General features: G+C 50.8%; 1 protein-coding gene across 1 annotated transcript in view; it reads right to left on the reverse strand.

The window, feature by feature from the left end:
• RNLS (renalase, FAD dependent amine oxidase) overlaps positions 1–23,164 on the reverse strand; it is a 28,757-nt gene extending 5,593 nt beyond the window's left edge. The window contains exons 1-3 of the mRNA XM_068131357.2: positions 22,932–23,164; positions 17,711–17,807; positions 9,020–9,165 (exon numbers count right to left, since the gene is read on the reverse strand). Coding sequence (XP_067987458.2) covers positions 9,020–9,165; positions 17,711–17,807; positions 22,932–23,040 — 352 coding nt within the window. The 5' untranslated portion in view covers positions 23,041–23,164. The remainder of the gene's footprint in view (positions 1–9,019; positions 9,166–17,710; positions 17,808–22,931) is intronic.
• Positions 23,165–24,824: the final 1,660 nt, after the last annotated feature.

The following is a 24,824-nucleotide window of genomic DNA, read 5'->3' on the forward strand; positions in this document are numbered from 1 at the left end:
TCCAGAACCCTCCATTTGTTTCTTTTCAGCCATTCATTGGTGGATTTACTGGTATGTTTAGGGTCATTGTCATGTTGCAAGGTCCACCTTCGGTTGAGCTTCAACTTTCTGACAGATGGCCTCACATTATCCTCAAGCACCCTCTGGTACAATGAAGAATTCATAGTGGATTCTATGATGGTGAGCTGCCCAGGCCCTGATGCAGCAAAGCTGCCCCAAACCATAATACTTCCACCACCATGCTTTACAGTTGGTATCAGGTTCTTGTGGTCAAATGCTGTCTTTGGTTTTCACCAAACATGTCTTCTGGTACTGTGGCAAAATATCTCTACCTTTGACTCATCTGTCCAGAGCACATTGTTCCAGAAGTGCTGGTCTTTGCCTAGGTGTTCATTGGCAAACTTTAGTCTTGCCCTGATGTTCTTTCTGGACAGCAAAGGTTTCCTCCTGGCACACCTCCCATGTAAATCAAATTTGTGCAGCCTCTTTCTAATGGTAGACTCATGCACTTTGACATCAACAGTGGCAAGAGCTACCTGGAGGTCTCGTGATGACATTCTGGGGTTCTTAGAACCTTCTTTCAGCATCTTGCGGTCTGCTCTCGGGCTGAACTTGCTGGGGCGGCCTGGCCTGAACAAGTTGGCAGTTGTTTGGAATCTTCTCCACTTGTAGATGATCTTCCGGACAGTCGAATGATTGATTTCAAATTGTTTGGAGATCTTTCTAAATCCCTTCCCATACTCGTAGGCCTCTATAACCTTCTTTCTGAAGGCCTCAGAGAGCTCTTTTGATCTCGGCATAGTGACGCCGCACACTTCAACAACAAAGAGCAAACCAAACGAAATATCTGAGGTTTAAATAACACAGGTTCCTCCAAGATCCTCTCTAACGATGTTGTAATCATTTGCACCTGAGCTGATGCACCTGATTCTAATTTTAGGTATTTGAAGTAGTGACGAAGGACTGGAACAGTGGTGAGTTTGAGTTGAAGGTGGGAGTGCATCAGGGGCCGGTACTAAGTCCACTACTATTTGTAGCTGTGATGGAGGTGCTGGCTCAGAATGTAAAGGAGGGTTTACCGTGGGAGTTGTTGTATGCAGATGATCTGGTGTTGATTGCGGAAAGTATGGATGGACTGAAGGAAAAGATGAACAAGTGGAAGGAATGTATGGAGACAAAAGGTCTGAAGGTGAATATCAGAAAGACGAAGGTAATGGCAAGTGGTAAAGCATGTGGTGAGGTGGAAAGAACTGGGAAGTGGCCCTGTGCTGTGTGTAGAAAGGGTGTCGGAGTGAACTCCATTCAATGTACAATGTGCGCTGAGTGGGTTCATCAAAAATGTAGTGGTCTGAGAGGGTCATTAACCAGTGTGGCAGCTACATTCAAGTGTAAGGTGTGCACAGAGGGAGCTGCAGATGGAGGAAATGTTGAGTTGGATCTTGGAGACGGCGTGAAGCTGGAAGGTGTGAAAACATTTTGCTACCTCGGAGACATGCTGAATGGAGAAGGTGGATCAGACTCGGCAATGGTTGCTCGAGTGAGATGTGCATGGAAGAAGTTTCGGGAACTGAGTGGCGTGCTGATGATGAGGGGAGTGTCGTTGAAGCTGAAGGGAAAGGTGTATGCTGCATGTGTGAAAAGTGTTATGATTTATGGGAGCGAGACATGGGTAATGAACGTAGAGCAGCAACGAAGGTTGGAAAGGGTGGAAATGCGAATGGTTCGACGGATGTGCGGAGTATCGTTGAGAGAGAGGAAGACAAATGATGAATTGCGAAAGATGATGGGAATAGAGCCTGTGATTGATGCTGTGAAGAGGAACAGGTTGAGATGGTTTGATCATGTGCTGAGGAAGGATGAAAGTGACTGGTTGAGAAGAGTGATGGAAATGAATGCAGAAAGAAGTAGAGGACGGGGAAGACCGAGAAAGACTTGGCTAAAGATGGTGAAAGAAGAAATGCGGGCAAGGGGGTTAACAAGGAGAGATGCAGAAAATAGGGCAAAATGGAGAAGATTGTCATGGGGACCGCAAGGCTAACCCCCGCTCTCGTAGGGAAAATGACCTTTAAAATGCATGTTGTTGTTGTTGTTGTTGTTGAAGTAGTGATAAATGTCGGGGTGTACTTACTTTTTCCACATGCAAAATTTGCATTTGTGTTTATTTAAATTATACAATGGACTACAAAATGTAAATGTTTCATGATATTTGTTTTATTATATCACCTTTATCTATCAATATTGTTGAAATGAAGATCAAATAGCTGTATGTTGAAATATGTCGAAAAAGTCAAAGCTTTACATGGGGTGTACTTACTTTTTCACATGACTGTATATGTATATATATAAATATTTTTTATACACCACATGACCAAAAGTATGTGGACACCCCTTCAAATTTGTGGATTCGGCTATTTCAGCCACACCCATTGCTGACAGGTACATATAATGAAGTACACAGCCATGCAATCTCCATCGACAAACATTGGCAGTAGAATGGGCCGTACTGAAGAGCTCAGTGACTTTCAACGTGGCACCGTCATATGATGCCACCTTTCCAACAAGTCAGTTCGTCAAATTTCTGCCCTGCTAGAGCTGCCCCAGTCAACTATAAGTGCTGTTATTGTGATGTGGAAACGTCTAGGAGCAACAACAGCTCAGCCGCGAAGTGGTAGGCCACACAAGCTCACAGAACGGGACCGATGAGTGCTGAAGCGCGTAAAAATCGTCTGTCCTCGGTTGCAACACTCACTACCGAGTTCCAAACTGCCTCTGGAAGCAACGTCAGCACAACAACTGTTCGTTGGGAGCTTCATGAAATGGGTTTCCATGGCTGAGCAGCCGCACACAAGCCTAAGATCACCATGCGTAAGCGTCGGCTGGAGTGGTATAAAGCTCGCCGGCATTGGACTCTGCAACAGTGGAAACGTGTTCTCTGGAATGATGAATGAAGCTTCACCATCTGGCAGTCCGACGTACTAATCTGGGTTTGGCAGATGCCAGGAGAACGCTACCTGCCCAAATGCATAGTGCCAACTGTAAAGTTTGGTGAAGGAGGAATAATGGTCTGGGGCTGTTTTTCATGGTTCGGGCTAGGCCCCTTAGTTCCAGTGAAGGGAAATCTTAACGCTACAGCAGACAATGACATTCTAGACGATTGTGTGCTTCCAACTTTGTGGCAACAGTTTGGGGAAGGCCCTTTCCTGTTAAAGCATGACAATGCCCCTGTGCACAAAGCGAGGTCCATACAGAAATGGTTTGGCAAAATCGGTGTGGAAGAACTTGCCTGGCCTGCACAGAGCCCTGACCACAACCCCATCGAACACCTTTGGGATGAATTGGAACACCGACTTCGAGCCAGGCCTAATCGCCCAACATCAGTGCCCGACCTCTCCAATTGCTCTTGTGGCTGAATGGAAGCAAATCCCCACAGCAATGTTCTAACAACTCGTGGAAAGCCTTCCCAGAAGAGTGGAGGCTGTTATAGCAGCAAATGGGGGACCAACTCCATATTAATGCCGATGATTTTGGAATGAGATGTGTGATGTTCAGGTGTCCACATACTTTTTGTCATGTAGTGTATATATATGTATATACATATATATACACTAGTGTATATATATATGTATATACACTAGCCGAAAGCACCCGGCTTTGCCCGGGTTCTTTTTGAATGAATTTACTACTATAATTCAGCTTTTATTTGCGGCCGTGGAAGATTGACTACTATAATTCAGCTCAGCTTTTAATTGCGAAATGGGCCCAGCCCCGCCGAGGCGGCATCGACCGGCCTCGCCACCTAGCCTATAACCTTTCCGGGGCCCGTCCCAACATTTTTAGTTCTTTTTGAATTAATTTACTGCTATAATTCAGCTTTTACCTGCGGCCGTAGAAGAAAAACAAACAAACAAAAAAAAACATTTCCTTCTCTGTTCTCATTCGTTTATTCATTCTTATTCGTTCGTTCGTTCTTCGACCACGTGTTTCTCCCCCATTTCCCCAGATAGTTTTCACTCATTAACCTTCAATGTTTACACTTTCCCCTCAAGTTATGTATTCCGTCATATTTTATAACACCTTTTTCTTCTTCTTCTTTAAAAGGCTGCTTTCGACTTGCTCACCAAATCAATTCATCCCAAAAAAAATATCCATCTCCTATAGTGCCTTTTTTCTACATTCCCTAAACTCTCCTGCACCCCAACCTCCATCCAGCGTCCTTAAACGTATTTTTAACTCGAAGGTCACAAGAAACTCATTTTGCAATAAATGTTCGTTTCCCATAAATCGTACACTTTCAAAAATCCAATCTCACCCCTCCCCTCCAAATCTTCCCCATAACCCCTCCCCTCCAAATCTTCCCCATCACCCCTCCCCTCCAAATCTTCCCCATCACCCATCCCTTTCAAATCTCCCCCCTTGCCCCCTCCCTCCTAAACTACCCCCTCACCCCTCCCCGCCAAGACACCCCCTCGCCCCTCCCCTCCTAGACTCCTGCCTCACCCCTCCCCTCCAAATCTCCCCCATATCCCATCCCTTTCAAATCCCTCCCCTTGTCCCTTCCCTCCCAAACTCCCCCCTCACCCCTCCCCTTCAAATCTCCCCACCCTCATTGCTTCTCTATTTCCCCCCTCTCACTCCCCCTCCTCAAAGCGTCCTCCCCGCTTCTTCCCCCTTCAAACTCTCACCTCCATCTCCCCCAACCTTCTGCCTCGCTCTTCCCCCTCCTCAAATAACACCTCATTGTGGCTCACCCAATCACCATCAAACCTTTTGTCCGCCCCATCCTTCCCTTTCTCCGAGCTATTCTGAAATCTCTGACACACCTTCAACAGCTCTCCCTACCTCTTCCACCTCTTCCACATCTTACCCTACCCCTCCTCCCCCCTGTTCTGTATCTGATGCTCCCCCTTCCTCTTCATTAACGGTATGGACCTCAAACATCCGGGGCCTTCGTTCAAACTTAACTGATCTCTCCATACAGGTTGCTTCTGTCAAACCAGACGTGATCTGCTTAACAGAAACTTTCCTCCTTTATGATGTCTCTGATTCCATAGTATCTCTCCCGGGCTACTCCCTCCTCCGGTATGATAGACCTGAGCCTCGTCCTGGAGGCGGGGTTGCTATCTTTATCAAAAACTCTCTTCCTCACTCGCCCTGCACTGCACTCTCTCCACCTCACCCCCAGGAATACCTCTGGCTACGGCTTCCCCTTCGCTCCCACCTCTTGTTCATATGTGTGTTGTACCGTCCACCAAACAGTGATGACTCCATCTACATCTCGCTGTCTGATGATATGGACCAACTTCTATCTACTCATCCCAACTCTCTCTTCCTCATATGTGGTGATTTCAACTGTCATCATGCCAGTTGGCTGGGTGTGGGTACCTCTCTCACCAGCCATGGCTCCTCAGCAAAGGACTTCTGCGACTCACTGGGACTGACACAATCTGTCAATTTCCCGACCCGGATCTCAGTCAACGGAACATCTTCTCTTCTGGACTTGGTTATGACTAACTTCCCTGAAAATGTCTGCTGCTCTTCTTCTGCTCCGATCGGATCATCTGATCATGTCCTTGTTAAAGTGGACATCTCTCTGACCATCCTCAGGGAGCCTGCTCAGCGTCGACGAGTCTGGCATTTCACTCAGGCCAACTGGCACGGTCTTCAAGCAGCCATCAATCATCTGGACTGGTCTCCCATCTCTACCACCTCTGACATCAACTCATCCTGGGAATTCTTCCAAAGTAAATTGCTCTCTCTCATGCACAGATTTATCCCATCTCGTCTTCAGTTGTCATACCCTTCCTCCCGTCCATGGTACATGGAATCTTGTGGTGAGGCTGTTGCCCAGAAACAACTTGCCTTCGTCTCCTGGAAAGCAAATCCAACGGAAGGAAATCTCATTTCCTTTCACAAAGCCCGAAACAAGTGTGTGTCCACCCTCAGGAGAGCCAGGAAACAATATCTCTCCGTTCTCAAGACCGAACTCTCTTATCTGTCTCCCTCTTCCAAATCCTGGTGGCGTCTGGTCAAATCCGTTTCTGGTGTTTGTTCCCCCTCCATCCCCTCCCTTACCTCAAACGGCTACACAGCTGACTCCGCACGTGAAAAAGCTGAATGCCTCAACTCTGTGTTTGCCTCTAAATCTTGTGTCCCAAACCCATCCCTCTCTGTACCCACCATACCCAGTCGTACCCTGCTGCTCCTGGACTCCGTGTCCTTTCCTCCTGACAAGGTGGAAAAGTTTCTGTCAACCCTCGACTCTGATTCTGCAACTGGACCCGACGGCGTCAGCCCACGGGTCCTAAAATCCTGCTCTGCTGCTCTATCTCACCCTCTCTCTGTTCTCTTCACCCTCTCTTTTGCTCAAGGTCAACTGCCATCTGCTTGGAAATCAGCCAACATCACCGCTTTGCACAAAAAAGGTGCAAAAACAGATCCTAGCAACTACAGACCAATCAGCCTTCTCCCAATTATCAGCAAAGTCATGGAATCCATCATTGCTTCGGATATGAAATCTTTCCTCTTCTCCAATGGCTTGATCTCTGATCATCAATTTGGTTTCAGACCAGGTCACTCTACTCTGGACATGCTGCTTCTGCTGTCTCAACAATGGATGGAGGTCCTCAATGCCAAACAGGAAATTAGAGCTGTCTCCCTCGACATATCACGTGCCTTCGACACGGTCTGGCACCCCGCTCTGCTCACCAAACTCTCCTCCTTTGGTATCCATGGAAATCTCCACGCATGGCTGGCGGACTTCCTCTCTAGTCGTCGTCAACGTGTGGCCCTGAATGGGTTTCTCTCATCTCCTCTTCCTGTTCAGGCTGGAGTTCCCCAAGGCAGTGTTCTGGGCCCCGTGCTTTTTCTGGTCTTCATCAATGATCTCTCTGACTCTCTCGAAAATCCTCTCTATCTCTTTGCTGATGACTCCACTCTCTGCCGCTCCATTCCTCTTCCCTCAGATCGGCAGTCTGCTGCCTCCTCACTCTCTGAAGACCTGGACAAAATCACAGACTGGTCAAACAAGTGGCACATGTCTTTCAATCCTGACAAATCTCACACTTTTACTATGTCTCTCCGAAAAGATCGTCTGGACAACCCTCCCATCTACTTTCTCAACAATCCTCTCCAAGAAGTTCTGTCGCTCAAGATTTTGGGTCTCACTATCTGCCATGATCTTTCTTGGGAAAACCACATTTCCAAGCTGGCCTCCAAAGCCAGTCGCCGACTGGGCATCCTCCGTCGTGCGAAGTCCTTCCTCGGCACACCTGAGCTCCTCACCACATACAAGGCTTTCATCCGCAGCTCAATGGAATACTGTTCTCCCCTATGGGCCGGTGCTCCTGCCTCACACCTAGCTCGGCTTCACGCTGTTAAAACCAAAGCTTTCAGAATTATTGGAATCTCCCGCGATGAAGCTATCTCTGAGGGCCTTTCACTCACTCACCGCAGGCAGGTAGGTGGTCTTTCTGTCTTCTACCGACTCCTCTCCGGCCTTGCACCCCCAGCTCTCTCTGTGCTCTGTCCCCCAAATATTCCTACAGGTCGCACAAGATCTGCCAGCAACCCTCTGATGGTTAAACTGCCGAAATCTCGGCTCTCTGCTCACCTTCACTCTTTCATTCCCCTTTTCTCCCGCCTCTGGAACAAACTCCCCCACTCCCTTCAATCCCACTCCTCCCTCCAGGTCTTTAAAACAGCTGTTCACCACCATCTCTTATCTTCCCCCATCCAAAACCTTGATCTTTTCTACCCCCGCTAATTCACCCCAGATCCACCTTGTTTGAAATTCCAACTTCTTTCCTGGAAGTCCTGGCAGTGTCCATATGTTTTATACCTCTCCCACCGCCCCCTTCCCATGCCCCCCCCCCCCCCAAAGCCCTCGCCCTCTCTCAGATCTCTCGATGTCTCCATGTCTCTCGGTCCCTGCTCTCAAATGTTGTGTTTGTGTCCTTCCCCCTCTCTCCCCATCTTGTCTACCGCTCCCGATGTTATATGTTTTATGTGTCTGTTTGTCTTTCTGTGTGATTAATGTTCGCTCTTTCACGAGCCTCGATCTTGTATACAAAAAAAATAAAAATAAAATAATTTGACTACTATAATTCAGCTCAGCTTTTAATTGCGAAATGGGCCCAGCCCGGCTGAAGCGGCCTCGACCGGCCTCGCCACCTAGCCTATAACCTTCCTGGGGCCCGTCCCGACCTTTTTTGTTTCAGAGGTTTCCTCCTATCTTTCACCGTTCATATATATGTATATATACATATATACACACACATCGAGGATATCTTGCCATCCCCTTGATACACACAGCTTTCATCAAAATCATTGTGGAATATATTTTGAGGAAACAGTGGCGAGTATCTATTCAGACGGGATACCTTAACTGTTAGGGGTTTTTTGATATAATATTATACCTTGTGCACGCGAAACAAAAAGCTGGGTTAAGCAATTGGTTCACTTCTGACTGGCCGTCCGTCCATCCACAAATGCCAGTTTGTGATCGAGGAACAACGAAGTTAGATTGAATGTTATTATTTTGAACACAAGTCGGAACATGCAATGGAAAACCAACCTGCCTTTTAACACTACTTTGGTTCTGAATTAGACCGGGTTGTGCATGTACAGAGAGGAGTGCGATCTTTTTTTTTTTACTGTCTGCCTGTCTGGCAGTCAAAGAAAATTTTAAATCATTCTAACCAGGAAACCTGTTGTTTTTAAGGATATCACAATGGACACAAACAACAGGCTCGAATAACTCCTGTAAGTATAGTGTGTTAGATAGGGTGGTGTATTAGACATTGCATCAATGGCGTTAAACTTCTGGAACTTTTTTATACGACTTTTTAAATCATTATTTTATTTCAATTGAATTATATAGTTGAACACTGTGTGGGGTAAGGTTTTCTATAAACTCTCCAGTATTTCTTAAATAATCACAAAGAAAACAAACATTTGCAGGCTATTCAAATACACATGCATTTTCATTTGAAATGACAAATAAAGTCAATATCCAACGCACCAGACTGCTCAAGATAGTAGTTGACGATGGACGAAGTTCCAAGTGGGGCAACAAAATGCTTCGCCCCAACCTCCATGTTCTTCATTCCCTCGACCAATCCTTCCAAAGGTTTCAAAACGCCCGCTTCTAGCAACTCACTGTAATACCTGTACCGTTCGAACACACTCCTTGGAAACCATGCGAGCGTGTCTTTTGTCATTGCACCAAAGTAACATCAAACATTATAATTCAATCAAAGGGGATTGCTGTCGGGAGATGACAATGACATTTCAGAGATGACATCGTTGTAGGTTTCGTGTGGTGGAAAATGCTCTGCACTGGCCAAACCAAGTCGATGGCATCAAGCAGGGTTGCAGTTTTATTTGAAGCTCTTTAAGAGGGAATGTTAAGGAAGACAATGCACCAATAAGGTCTACCAGTTACAAGTATTTGCTCTTTAGTAAACGGGAGCTGAGAGCAGGGTAATAAATCGTTGCCTGTAGCTGCAGGGTAAGCTCGTGTGCAACCTCCATGGCAACGCTGGCACGAGTGTGCTTTCTTTTCCACTTTGCAATGATAAGGAACAAAACCAGAGAATAGTTTCTCTTCTTTTAATGTTTATATTGTGGCGGACACAAAAGCCCACTGGCGTGGTGACATCATTCCACGCACCAAGTGGGCGGTGGCCACGCCCGAGGGGTAGGCGTGGCCTCATGATATACACCGGGCGACCAGCCCGGAAGTGTTACAGTGTAGTCTTACAATAAAGACGTTTATATGTTACCGCTTGTCCGCTTCCTCCTTGCTCACAAGCAGCGCGCGTAACGCCGCGCTTTACTGGTGACCCTCGACGTTGGATCTGCCGTAGCGATCCTTCCGAACACGACGCCATTGCAATGGCCAACGACAAGGCAATGGCGATTAAACTTCCCGAATTTTGGGAGGCCCAGGCCGAAGTCTGGTTCGTTCAAGCCGAAGCCCAATTTCAGCTTCGGCGCCTCACCAACGACGACCTGCGCTACTGCCATGTCGTCGCCTCCCTCGGGCCCGGCACGGCCGCTCGAGTTGTGTCCGTCCTTCGCCACCCACCAGACGGCCACAAGTACGAGGCACTCAAGCGGCTACTCCTAGCCACGTTCGGCCTCACGGACGACGCACGGGCCGATCGCCTCCTGGATCTCCCCGAGCTCGGTGAGACGCGCCCGTCGGTCCGAATGGACCATATGCTGTCACTGTTGGGCGACGAAGCCCCCGGTTCGCTATTCCGGGCGCTTTTCCGTCGCCAACTTCCAGCGCAGGTTCGCCTCGCGTTGGCCGGGACCGGGCTAACGGAACCCCGAGCATTGGCGGCCGAGGCGGACAAGTACTTCGCCGCTTCGGACACGCGGGCGAGCGTTGGCGTGGCCGTCACGGCCTTCGACGCTGATGTTCCACAGCATCATCTTCTACAGCACGCTGATGTTCCACAGCATCATCTTCTACAGCACGCTGATGTTCCACAGCATCATCTTCTACAGCACGCTGTGGTTCAGCAGCATGCTGATACGCACCTCGTGAACGCCGCCACGCCCCGCCCACCGCCGCGGCGAAAACCGCCACCGCGGGGAAACCCGTCGACTCCACCGGCCTGGCGGAGCCAGCCGCGCTCCTCCAGCTCCACCACCTGGTGCTGGTTCCACGCCAAGTTCGGCCACGAAGCTCGGCGGTGTCATCCGCCGTGCTCCTTCAACGGGTCGGGAAACGCCCGGGCCGGCGCTCAATTGTGGCGATGAGCGCCGGCCGTTCGAGCAGCCTGCTGTTCATAACGGACACCTTCTCCGGGCGCCGTTACCTGTGCGACACGGGAGCACAGGTGAGTGTCATTCCCGCCGGCACGTCAGACAAGCACGCCGCGGGTGGGGGCCCCGCGCTGCTTGCCGCGAACGGGACGCCCATCCGTACGTACGGAAAACGCTGCCTCTCTCTGCGGTTTGGAGGGCAGGTTTTCCGATGGACGTTCGTCACCGCCGACGTGCCCATGGCACTGCTTGGCGCGGACTTCCTGTGCGCTAATGGGCTCCTGGTCGACGTCAAGCGCAGACGGCTTGTCCAAGCCGAGACGTTCAGCTCGCTCGCATGTGCGTTGCCCAGCTCAACGAGCGGCTTGCCAAGCGGCTTGCCGAACGATTCGGTTCCGGCCACGTTGGTCTGTACGCTTCCGGCAGCGGACGCATTCACCCGCCTCCTCGCCGGCTTCCCGGCCCTCACGCGGCCCACCTTCTCGGCGGGGGCCGTCAAGCACGGGGTGGCCCATCACATCCCCACCGTCGGGCCACCGGTCTACGCCCGGGCACGCCGCCTCGAGCCGACGAAGCTGGCGGTGGCAAAAGCGGGGTTCGCTACCCTGGAGCGACTCGGCATCGTTCGGCGCTCAGAGAGCGCTTGGGCGTCGCCGCTGCACATCGTGCCGAAGCCCAGCGGGGGATGGCGACCGTGCGGGGACTATCGCCGTCTCAATGACGCCACGACTCCCGACCGCTACCCCGTCCCCCACATTCAGGACTTTTCCGCCCGTTTGGCGGGCAGGTCCTTCTTCTCGAAGGTGGACCTCATACGCGGCTACCATCAGGTCCCCGTCAGGCCGGAGGACGTCCCGAAGACGGCGGTCATCACGCCATTCAGACTCTTCGAGTTCCTGCGCATGCCCTTCGGTCTGAAGAATGCGGCTCAGGCGTTCCAGCGACTGATGGACAGCGTCCTGCGCGACTTGGATTTTGTCTACGTCTACCTGGACGATATCCTCGTCGCCAGCGCGTCCCGCGAAGAGCACCTACGCCACCTCCGCACGCTCTTCGAACGCCTGGGCCAGCATGGCCTGATTGTGAACCCCGCAAAGTGCCGGTTCGGCGCCGCCACAATCGATTTTCTGGGGCACCGTGTCACCAGGCACGGAGCCGTCCCCCTGCCGGCCAAGGTGGAGGCGGTGAAGGGGTTTCCGCGCCCCCGCACGATCAGAGGGCTGCAGGAGTTCCTGGGCATGGTGAACTTTTCCCATCGGTTCCTGCCCCGTATCGCCCAGCTCCTGCGCCCCCTGCACGAAGCTCTCCGAGGTAAGCCGGGCAAAGGCGACGTTACCTGGACCGAGCAGATGGACACGGCGTTCACGGGCGCGAAGCTCGCCTTGGCTAACGCCACCATGCTCGCGCACCCGGCGCCCGATGCACCGATCGCCCTCACCACCGATGCCTCGGACTACGCGGTGGGCGCGGTGCACGAGCAATGGGTGCGTGGAGCTTGGCAACCGCTGGCGTTCTTTAGCCGGCAGCTTCGCCCGCCCGAACGCCGTTACAGTACCTTCGACCGCGAGTTGCTCGGACTTCACTTGGCGGTCAGGCACTTCCGCCATCTGCTCGAGGGCCGGGCGTTCACTGCCTTCGTCGACCACAAGCCGCTGATCTTCGCGATGGGCAAGGTCACCGAGCCGTGGTCGGCCCGGCAGCAGCGTCACCTCTCGGCCGTGTCCGAGTACACGACGGACATCCAGCACGTCGCGGGGAAGGACAACCCGGTTGCGGATTGCCTTTCCCGGGCCGTCGCCCACGCAGTCCACCTCGGCATCGACTATGCCCGGATGGCAGCGGACCAGGCCGCTGACCCCGACGTCCAGGCCTTGCGGACCGCCGTCACGGGCCTCCGCGTCACCGAGGTGCCGTCCGACGGCGCGGGCGCGGCCCTCTTGTGCGACGTCTCCCTCGGGCGTCCTCGCCCCATTGTGCCCGCGGGCTGGCAGCGCCAGGTGTTTGACGCCATCCACGGCCTGTCCCACCCGGGCGCGAGGGCCTCCCAAAGGCTGATCGCCGACAAGTTCGTCTGGCATGGCCTCCGGAAGGCCGTCCGCGGCTGGGCCAGGACATGCCTCGCGTGCCAGCGCGCCAAGGTGCACCGGCACACCCAGGCCCCGTTGGCCCCGTTCACGGTGCCGGAACGCCGGTTTGACCACGTCCACGTGGACCTGGTGGGACCTCTGCCCCCCTCGCGGGGTTTCACCCACGTCCTCACCATGGTGGACCGCACCACCCGGTGGCCGGAGGCCGTGCCCTTGGCGTCGACAACGGCGGCCGATGTCGCGCAGGCTTTCATCGCCACCTGGGTCGCCCGGTTCGGCGCCCCCTCAGACATCTCATCCGACCGCGGCCCCCAGTTCACCTCGGAGCTCTGGGGGGCGGTTGCGCAGGGGCTCGGGGTCCGGCTGCACCGAACCACGGCCTACCACCCCCAGGCTAACGGCCTGTGTGAGCGATTTCACAGCTCATTGAAGGCCGCGCTCCGGGCCACCCTCCGCGACGGCGGCTGGGTCGACAGGCTCCCCTGGGTCCTGCTGGGCCTCCGGACGGCGCCCAAGGAGGACCTGCGCGCATCCGCGGCGGAGTTGGTCTTCGGGCAACCGCTGCGGGTGCCGGGCGAGTTCCTCCCCGACTCCACGGCACCATGGTCCGCGGCACAGCAGCGCTCCGCTCTGCAAGAGACCGCCCAGAGGTTCGCCCCGGTGCCAACGGCATGCCACGGGCACCCACCGACGCACGTCGCCCCAGAGCTTCGCACGGCGGAGTACGTCTTCGTCCGCCACGATGCCCATCGGACACCACTGCGGCCCCCGTATGACGGGCCTTTCCGCGTGCTGGAGACCGGGGCGAAGCACTTCACCCTGGACATCGGCGGTACTCCTGACCGCGTTTCGGTAGACCGCCTCAAGCCGGCCCACCTCGATGTGGACCATCCACCGCCAGTGGCCCGACCCCCACGTCGGGGCCGCCCTCCTGCGGGCAGACCCCCGGCACCGCCCAGCCCCGCCGCCACGGCGCTCCCCGGTCCTGCACCCATCCCAGGGGCAGCCAGGGGCATCCCACCTGGTATCCCTGCACCCCGGACGCCGCCGATCGCCAGGGGGCGCTTCGGCCGGGTCATTCGACTGCCCCACAAACTGGCCCTCCAGGTGCGCGGGAATTCTGGGGGGGCGCGTGTGGCGGACACAAAAGCCCACTGGCGTGGTGACATCATTCCACGCACCAAGTGGGCGGTGGCCACGCCCGAGGGGTAGGCGTGGCCTCATGATATACACCGGGCGACCAGCCCGGAAGTGTTACAGTGTAGTCTTACAATAAAGACGTTTATATGTTACCGCTTGTCCGCTTCCTCCTTGCTCACAAGCAGCGCGCGTAACGCCGCGCTTTAATATAACCAATAAATATACTCTTTATGTAACATCTGTATTCTATAATCATTATATTTTGCGAATAGTTATGTATTTAGACTCCACTATATCGTACAAGTTTGAGAAAAGTTACAAGTTGCGGAAAACTTCTAAACTTGTTATCAGGGAGGTTAGCAAGGTCAGACCAGGGCTGCATATCTATACACACCTGCCGAGCGATAACTGAGTTTCCAAGCAGTTTTTGTCTTTTATAAAAGCCTAACTCTATGTTCCTCTTCATATTTTAACTACACATAGTCAATATGATGTAACCTATATAACAAATCTAAGCCTGGTGTTGGCTTAGCGGTTAGGGTGCTGGCTTGGGATCCTAGGATCCTGGGTTAGAATCCCGGTTGATCGCTGAATTAACACCAGGGGGGTTGACTCAACCTGTCATCCCTCCGAGGTCGGCAAATTGAGTACCAGTTCACTGGTAATTCCCTGTGTGTCGCAGTAGGCGACTAACAGGGTTGGCAGCAGGAAGGGCATCTGGCTGTAAAACATTGCTCCAAAAAAGGGGACCACGGTGCCCAAAAAGGGGACCACGGTGCCCAAAAAAGGGGACCACGGTGCCCAAAAAATGGGACCACGGTGCCCAAAAAAGGGGACCACGGTGCCCAAAAAAGGGGACCACGGTGCCCAAAAAAGGGGACTACGGTGCCCAAAAAAGGGGACTACGGTGCCCAAAAAGGGGACTACGGTGCCCAAAAAAGGGGACTACGGTGCCCAAAAAAGGGGACTACGGTGCCCAAAAAAGGGGACCACGGTGCCCAAAAAGGGGACCACGGTGCCCAAAAAAGGGGACCACGGTGCCCAAAAAAGGGGACTACGGTGCCCAAAAAAGGGGACTACGGTGCCCAAAAAGGGGACTACGGTGCCCAAAAAAGGGGACTACGGTGCCCAAAAAAGGGGACTACGGTGCCCAAAAAAGGGGACTACGGTGCCCAAAAAAGGGGACTACGGTGCCCAAAAAAGGGGACTACGGTGCCCAAAAAAGGGGACTACGGTGCCCAAAAAAGGGGACTACGGTGCCCAAAAAAGGGGACTACGGTGCCCAAAAAAGGGGACCACGGTGCCCAAAAAAGGGGACCACGGTGCCCAAAAAAGGGGACTACGGTGCCCAAAAAAGGGGACTACGGTGCCCAAAAAAGGGGACCACGGTGCCCAAAAAAGGTGACCATGGTGCCCAAAAAAGGGGACCACGGTGCCCAAAAAAGGGGACTATGGTGCCCAAAAAAGGGGACTATGGTGCCCAAAAAAGGGGACCACAGTGCCTGAAAAAGGCCAACCTGCTCTGCGGGGAAAAATGGCCTCTAAAGGTGGTTCTATATAACAAATCTCTTTACTTGTTAGTAATATGAATAAATATATATGTAGTTATAAGCTTACATTACAAAGTGTTAACATCTATAATTGATTAAAACACCCTTTCTCCCTCTGGAGGAAAGATAGTTGCTTAGCAACTGGGGCTGGAGACAATACCTTTCCCAAGGGAGATAAATTGCACACTTTCTTGTAAGGCTTACAAACTGTGGTTAATGTTCTATTAATTTGATACAACATTTGTGAATGTGCTGAGACAAGATGGTAAATGTATTAAGACACAACAAGATATAACTGCGTCTCTACAAGGTTGAAAAGTATTGAAAACTAACTTTCTGTGAACTACACTCCCCCAAGCCGACAGAGCAAATTAACGACCCAGGTGGAAATTGTCAGAGCCGATTTGCTTTCTCTAAAGCCATATAATTTGTTTTACTGAAGGGAAAAACATCACACCTATCTTGCACCAACATATAAATCAGACCCATTGACACGAAGGGCTAGGGGGCAGAGATAACAATCCGCTTGTCTTACATGCAACGGTGTTGAAGAAATGAGCCGCCTTACCATGGACGGACCAAAAGGTGGCGCCAGAGACCACAAAATGCTGCGACCTTCACTTACAGTTTCCTAAACTTTCTACAATTTGTTATCTTTCTTCCTCGTCCACCCATCTTTGCCCCTCCCCATTCCTTACTCCTCCCTTCAGCCCCCAACCTCACTTCTTCCTTCCCAGTTGGTATAAAGAATCTGCCCTGGACCAGAGGATGAGGATTTCACTTGAGGATTTTGATTTAGGATTTGATTAGGATTTTGAATTGGGATTTTGCAGTGTGTTCTTCTTGAATTGGGATTTTGCTAAGTGGGGTTTTGTGTTTCTTTGACATATATCTTCCTTGTAAACTGTAACCTAAGTGAGGTCCTCCATGGGAATTAAAAATCTGTCAATCATCTTCTGACAAGTTTGGACATTGAATTCTTGATTAGTCAATTATTTCAATTCTAAATTTCGACGACACTGCCAAACCACATGACATATGACATCAAAAATGTACACTCTGCATATGTATGGGGAGGGGATCACGATTGTGAAGTTTCGTGTTGATCGGATAAGGTTCGTTTTTCCATCCAAGATGGCTGCCAAACCCTGTGACCTGAGATGTCATAAATTTAATATTTCAATACAAATGGGTCAGAGATCATGTGCATGCAATTTCAGATTTTTAGGATAAGGCATTCGATTTGAAAGACATTTATGGCTGGAATACCACTTTACCAATGACGTCATCATTATCATGCTTTTGTTCCCGATTGGGATTTTTCCATTCAGGGGTTTCTGAGAAATATATTTTTTATTACTTGCGTTTAATCCAAGATAGCTGCCATACCACGTGACCTATGACGTCACAATTATCAACATTCTGCATGGGTGTCACTCCTACCCTGAAAGTTTCGTCTCAATCGGATATGTGGTTGCTGAGAAAAACGAGGTTTAGCCCGTACGGACGGACGGACGGACAAGCCGAAAACATAATGCCTCCGGCCACCTTTGGGGGAGGAGGCATAAAAACTAACAGGTAGGACAGTCAAGAAGCAAAAAATTGACTTCAACATGTCTCCTTTCTCCTGCAGAGTCCTGCAAAGAAGGTCCCCACTTCAACAATTGACTTAAACCCACCCTTCTCTTTTTCTACATTTCCCACAAAGTTGGAGGCTCAAACAAGCTGTACTTTTCGCCCAAGTCTTCCAAGAGCTGGCTGGCAAGGCCTGATATTTGACTGAAGGCGATTTGGGCAAGAATTAGTGAGGTGTTCAGGGTGCCGGCGAAACTCACCTGCTCTTGGTTAAAAGACACTGTGGTATCTTTACCGTCTACCCACGGATACCAGCAGACGGGTCCCAGGTTAACCTACGATTAGCAGCAGACGGGTCCCAGGTTAACCTACGATTAGCAGCAGGCGGGTCCCAGGTTAACCTACGATTGCCAGCAGATGGGTCCTCAGCACCAATTTGGTAGTTCACAATTGGGTTGGGAATCACACCCAGACCAAGACAGCTCAAGGCCAAGTGCAGTCTGGGTCCCTCTGCACCACCCTGATAGACCTTCTCTACAGGTCTGGAAGTTATAGGTTAGAGTTAGAGTTACTTTACCCCACCGTTGATGCTCTTGTCTTGTGCCAGGCATTCTGGTGATGTACTGTGCACCCCAATCAGCTATTTGGCTTTCCCAACGGGTGTTGGACATTCGCCCTCCTGCATGCGCACACATTTATAGGATATTATAGTTTACCTCATTCATTCATCTCCTTTTTGAGGATGTTACCTATGCTGCAGCATATTTCACAAGAATCTTATTATAACAGAGCAAACGTATATGGTTATGTTTGTCTGTTTGTTTGTATGTATGTATGTTTATATGCGACCAAAACGTCTTCTTCTTCAAATAAAATGAACACCCTCTTAATTACGTTTAGACTGCTGAGATCCCTCAAACCTTTGATGACCCTTTAAGTCCCCCAAGACCATTAAGACCACCAAGACCCCTGAAGACCCCGAAGACCCAAAACACCCTGAAGACCCAAAATACCCTGAAGACCCAAAACACCCAGAAGACCCAAAAGACCCCGAAGACCCAAAACACCCTGAAGACCCAAAACACCCTGAAGACCACAAAGACCCAAAATACTTCAAAGACCCAAAATACCCTTAAAGGCCCAGAGGGTCCAAAAGACCCTGAAGACCCACAATACTCAATGCCCAGAGGATCCAAAAGATCCTGAAGACCCAAATGGCACCGAAGACCCAAAACACCCCGAAGACCCAAAACACCCCAAAGACCCAAAATACTCTTAAAGGTCCAGAGGATCCAAAAGACCCTGAAGACCCAAAACACCCCAAAGACTCAAAACACCCTGAAAACCCCAAAGACCCAGAAAAACCAAAATACCCTTAAGACCCAAACGCCCCTGAAGACACCGAATATCCAAAAGACCCCAAAGACCCCAAAGACACTGAAATGGTCAAATATGCCTATCCCTCTGAAACGACCTGTGGTGAGGCGCACGGAGCGTCGAGTCACGATAGTCTAATTATAATACAGCAAACGTATATGGTGATGTTTGTATGTTTATTTGTGATCAAAACGTCTTCTTCTTCTTCTTCAAATAAAATTAACACTCAAAACACAGTGGGTGAACTCTTTATTACGTACTGTTGGAATATACCTTTTGACCCTTTAGACTGCTGAGACCCCTCAGAGCTTTGACGACCCTTTAAGTCCCCCAAGACCCTGAAGACCACCAAGACCCCTGAAGACCCAAAATACCCTTAAAGACTGCAAAGACCCAAAATACCGCGAAGACTCAAAAGACCCTTAAAGACCCAGGATACCCAAAATACCCTTAAAGATCCAAAGGACCGAAAAGACCCTGAAGATACAAAATACCCTGAAGACCCAAAACACACAAAAGACCTGAAAGATCCCAAAGACCCAAAATACTCCAAAGATCCTTAAAGACTCAGAGGAACAAAAATACCCAAAAGCCCTTGAAGACCTAAAAGACCCTGAAGTCCCAGAAGACCCAAAATACCCCAAAGACCCCAAAGACCCCCAAATACCCTGAAATGCCCAGAGGATCCAAAAGACCCCAAATACCCCAAAATGGCCCTGAAGACCCAAAACACCCTGAAGACTCCGAAGATCCAAAAGACCCTGAAGACCCAAAAGACCCTGAAGACCCAAAACACCCCGAAGACCCAAAATACCCAAAAAGGCCCAAAATACCGATAAAGGTCCAGAGGACCCAAAAGACCCTGAAGACCCAAAATACCCTGAAGACCCAAAAGACACCGAAGACCCAAAACACCCCAAAGCCCCAAAACACCCCAAAGACCCAAAACACCCCAAAGACCCAAAACACCCCGAAGACCCAAAACACCCCGAAGACCCAAAACACCCTGAAGACCTAAAACACCCTGAAGACCCAAAAGACCCATAAAGATACTGAAGACCCCAAAGACCCCAAAGGCCCGAAATACCAAAAAGACCATGAAGACCCTTGAAGACCCCTAAACCCAAAATACCACAAATACCAAAAAGACCCCAAAGACCCTTAAGACCCAAAATACTCTGAAGACCCAAAACGCCCCATAGACCCAAAACACCCTGAAGACCCAAAAGACCCTGAAGATGCTAAATATCCAAAAGACCCCAAAAGACCCTCAAATACACTGAAGACCCCAAAGGCCCTTAAAGACCCCAAAGGCCCAAAATACCAAAAAGACCCTGAAGATTCTTTAAGACCCCAAATATCCAAAATACCACAAATACCGAAAAGACTCAAAAGACCCTTAAATATCCTGAAGACCCAAAATACCCCAAAGACCCTTAAAGACCTAAAAGACCCAAAATACCCTGAAGACTCAAAACGCTCCAAAGAACCAAAATACCCCAAATATCCTTAAAGACCCAGAGGCACCAAAAGACCCCGAACACCCAAAATACCCCATAGACCCAAAAGACCCAAAATACCCTGAAGATCCAAAAATCCCTGAAGACCCAATTTTGGCTGCTCTCCTCCACCATCCCACCATCGCCCTATCACCATCCACCCCATCCCTTCTCCACCATTCCCCCACTTTCCCCCACGATCCCCAATCCACCATCACGAACCCCCACCCACCATTCCCGCCATCCCTCGCTCCCTGAGAAAGCAGACATGGTCAGAGATGCCTACCCCTCTGAAACGACGTGTGGTGAGGCGGGCGGAGCGGACCGAGTCACGCTAGTCACCTGGGGTAGCAGCACTGCTCCAGCATGCTCAGGTCCTGGGTCTTGTTCCGGAGAGTTAAACATGGCTGTTTAAAAGGTCCGCTCTACGAGTGTATAATCTATGGTACATGCAGCGTAAAGCACAGCTTTGGGATAGTGCAGCCAGTGATGAGAATCATGATCGAGTGTTGCATTGAAAATGACGAGTGGCAGAGAATCACTCATGGAGATCACTAATTTTCGGGACTTCAGGGTACAGACCCGACCGAGATGTTAAATGAATGATTGTGGAAGTGAAGTACAAAATATAGCTTACATGCACACGCACCACTTGTTCTCGCTGTCCCCCCTCCCTGTTAATATTTAATGCTGTTTTATTATTAATATATTATTAATCTTAATCTATTATTTATAAATTAATTTTATTATTAATCCCTGTTTAAAACTGTTTTACCTCACCATGGAAGTGTTGGTTGCTGCACAGACTGAAATTGGGAACTATAAACCACAACATGAGTAAAGCCACGACCGTTGGGACTTGGCACAGTGCCCCCTAGTTAGGAAGGTACGTTAGGAAGGTGTGTGTGTGTGTGTGTGTACGTGTGTGTGTGTGTGTGTGTGTGTGTGTGTGTGTGTGTGCGTGCGTGCGTGCATATGTTCTGCACTTGAAATAGGTGCATGGGATTTTCACAAATTTACAAGAAAGTGAAAACCCTTTTGGGCCATCCAGACTAGTTTTCATGACAATATTCATATTGGATGAATATTGGCCCAAGCAGGGCCGCCGAGAGCCAGAATGGGCCCCGGGGCAATACTAAATGTCAGGCCCCCATCAATTCTTTTTTTTCCCCCATCAACCTCTACAGAGGTTTCCATATTTTCCTCGGCACAAACAAATGCCATGGTTAAGGGAAATTGGGGTGTTATTCATTTACTCCTGTAGCCTGGTGTTGGCTTAGCAGTTAGGGTGCTGGCTTGGGATCCTGGGATCCTGGGTTTGAATCCCGGCCGATCACCGAATTAACACCAGGGGGGTTGACTCAGCTTGTCATCCTTCTGAGGTCGGAAAATTGAGCACCAGTTCACTGTGTGTTGCAAGAGGCAACTAACAGGGTTGGTGGCAGGAAGGGCATCTGGCAGTAAAATATTGCTTCAAAAAGGGGACCACGGTACCCCAAAAAGGTCAACCCCCGCTCTGCAGGGAAAAATGGCCTCTAAAGGCGGTTCTTCTTCTCCTTTATTCATTTCTTCCTGCACTGGCAGGATTTACCAAGTGGTGATCTGGTCTAATCCTGTTGCCATTGTGAAAAAAATCCCAAAAAAAATTCTATTCTTTTTTTTGGGAGGAGCCTAAAACACTCCCCTTACCTTCACCCAAGAAGGAAAATTAATATTTAGTATATGATATCACACACACACACACACACACACACACACACACACACACACACACACACACACACACACACACACACACACACACACACACACACACACACACACACGGTTCTCTTATACTTATAATATGGATTCGGATTCGCTTATAAACCATTTCATGCAAATGGGGTTTGGCCAACATTGCTGTGTTCATTGACGTCATTACGTCATCACCGCAATTATCATTAAGGGTGTAGTACTGGTGAAAAATTGAGAAAACTACATAGGTACCTTTGAGAGGCCTTTACACAAAAACAAAGTCAAGTTAATATCTAATTTTCAGTTTTTCTTGAAAGATATAATCTTGGCTCTCAGACCAGTTTCAACGCTTCTTTGTCATATTACATGCATATAATTTGCATAAATTAGACCGTCAATAAAAAACAAGGAAAAACAAAGAACACATTTCTACTTCTATCTTCCATGTCACCTATCATTCTTTTCACGCAAAACTTGGTACATGTATTATACATGTGTTACTCTTCTACCTGATGAGAGGATTTTGTGAAATTATGTCAAATGTTCACTAATTAGCTAATTATGCCAATTACCAGATAAAACTTGGTTGTCCTTCAATAAATCCACAATGGCTACTCCTATAAACAAAAGCCTTCATCATTTTAAAGGAAATGATATTCTGAATATCCTGTCCAAATTTCAGCCCAAAAGAATGATGCATTTCCCAAGTTATAACAAATTTCATGCAAAATATTATATTGAATTGAATTGAAATTTTTCAATAATTAGGGGTACTTCTATGACCTCTAATAGCATGATTCGTGTTTATAAGACTATAAGGAAACTGTTCAGCTTAAAAAACAAAAAAAAACAAAAAAACACCTGTTCACCAGTACTGCACCCTTAAGTTTATTTCACGAGGGAGGGTGTTACTCCCCATGGCAATGGTATGTCAGGGAATCGTCCTGGGTGGTTTGGAGAGAGACACAAAATAAAGCTTCCCCCGGTGTTCAATCGTCACAAACAATCTTTATAATGAAACAAAAAAATTGAAAGAATAATTATGGGTCCCTATTACCATTTGTATTTGGTCGGGGCCCCGGGGTGGTCATTCCCCCCCCCCCCCCCTTTCTCGGCGTCCCTGAGTACAAGTACAGGGAGTTTCGTTTCTGTATTTGATTTAAAAATAACTTAGAAACAGGAACACACACCGGGCTCGCGTTCCTTTTCCCACACAGTGACCTGTAAGGACGGACTGTGCAGCATGGCAGAACAAAGAGCGCCAGTTAGGCCAGCGCCGAGCACAAGAACACGACCCATGGTCTGTGTGGAGTGTGGACGATCCACTCGGCCAATCACTGCATGCAACTAACTCGTGTTTCGTTCACTTTCATTCCTGCATGTTGTTTCTTCGGCTTGCACTCGACTAACTTTTATTAATCCTGCAATTTTCTATTCGGCATCAGTTAAACCGGTATTCCCAAATTAGAAAGTATAAACACGCTGTTCACGAGAATACAAAAGGTCGAAAATAAAGGTTTAAGTTCTAGCACAGCCTACACTGCCATGGCCGTCATTTAGTGCGCAAAATGGAATAGAAGAAATAATTCCAATTTAGTAGATTAATCTCCAAACTCTTTCTTGAAATGCAGATGTTTTAGAAATTATTTATCAAACATCATGTCCATTTTAAAAAATCCTGTCAAAGCGCGGTGTTACGCGCGCTGTTTGTAAACAAGGAGGAAGCGGACAACGCGGTAATTTGTAAGAGTCTTTATTCAAGAGTTCACTGTAACACTGAACTCTCAGGGCTGCGCGCCCCGTGTATATCGTGAGGCCACGCCTCTCTCCCGGGCGTGGCCCACCCCCACTCGGTGTGCGGGGTGATGTCACCACGTCAGTGCTTTCGTGTCCGCCACACGCGCCCCCCCAGAATCCCCGCGCACCTGAAGGGCCAGTTTGCGGGGCAAACGGATGACCCGGCCGAAGCGCCCCCCTGGCGACTGGCGGCGTCTGGGATGCAGGGATGCCATCTGGGATGCCTCTGGCTGCCCCTGGGATGGGTGCAGGACCGGGGGGCGGCGTGGCGCCGGGGCTGGGCGGTGCCGGGGATCCGCCCGCAGGGGGGCGGCCCCGACGCGGGGGTCGGGCCACTGGAGGTGGATGGTCCACGTCGAGGTGGGCCGGCTTGAGGCGGTCCACAGAAACGCGGTCAGGAGTACCGCCGATGTCCAGGGTGAAGTGCTTCACCCCGGTCTCCAGCACGCGGAAAGGCCCGTCGTACGGGGGCCGCAGTGGTGTCCGGTGGGCATCGTGGCGGACGAAGACGTACTCCGCCGTGCGAAGCTCCGGGGCGACGTGCGTCGGTGGGTGCACGTGGCGTGCCGTTGGCACCGGGGCGAACCTCTGGGCGGTCTCCTGCAGAGCGGAGCGCTGCTGTGCCGCGGACCATGGTGCCGTGGAGTCGGGGAGGAACTCGCTCGGCACCCGCAGCGGTTGCCCGAAGACCAACTCCGCCGCGGATGCGCGCAGGTCCTCCTTGGGCGCCGTCCGGAGGCCCAGCAGGACCCAGGGGAGCCTGTCGACCCAGCCGCTGTCGCGGAGGGTGGCCCGGAGTGCGGCCTTCAATGAGCGGTGAAATCACTCACACAGGCCGTTAGCCTGGGGGTGGTAGGCCGTGGTTCGGTGCAGCCGGACCCCGAGCCCCTGCGCGACCGCCCCCCAGAGCTCCGAGGTGAACTGGGGGCCGCGGTCGGACGAGATGTCTGAGGGGGCGCCGAACCGGGCGACCCAGGTGGCGATGAAAGCCTGCGCGACGTCCGCCGCCGTCGTCGACGCCAAGGGCACGGCCTCCGGCCACCGGGTGGTGCGGCCGGGCCACCATGGTGAGGACGTGGGTGAAACCCCGCGAGGGGGGCAGAGGTCCCACCAGGTCCACGTGGACGTGGTCAAACCGGCGTTCCGGCACCGTAAACGGGGCCAACGGGGCCTGGGTGTGCCGGTGCACCTTGGCACGCTGGCACGCGAGGCACGTCCTGGCCCAGCCGCGGACGGCCTTCCGGAGGCCATGCCAGACGAATTTTTCGGCGATCAACCTTTGGGAG

Source organism: Myxine glutinosa, chromosome 11 (genome assembly GCF_964187855.1).
Source record: "Myxine glutinosa chromosome 11, kmMyxGlut1.1, whole genome shotgun sequence".
Lineage (NCBI taxonomy): Eukaryota > Metazoa > Chordata > Myxini > Myxiniformes > Myxinidae > Myxine > Myxine glutinosa.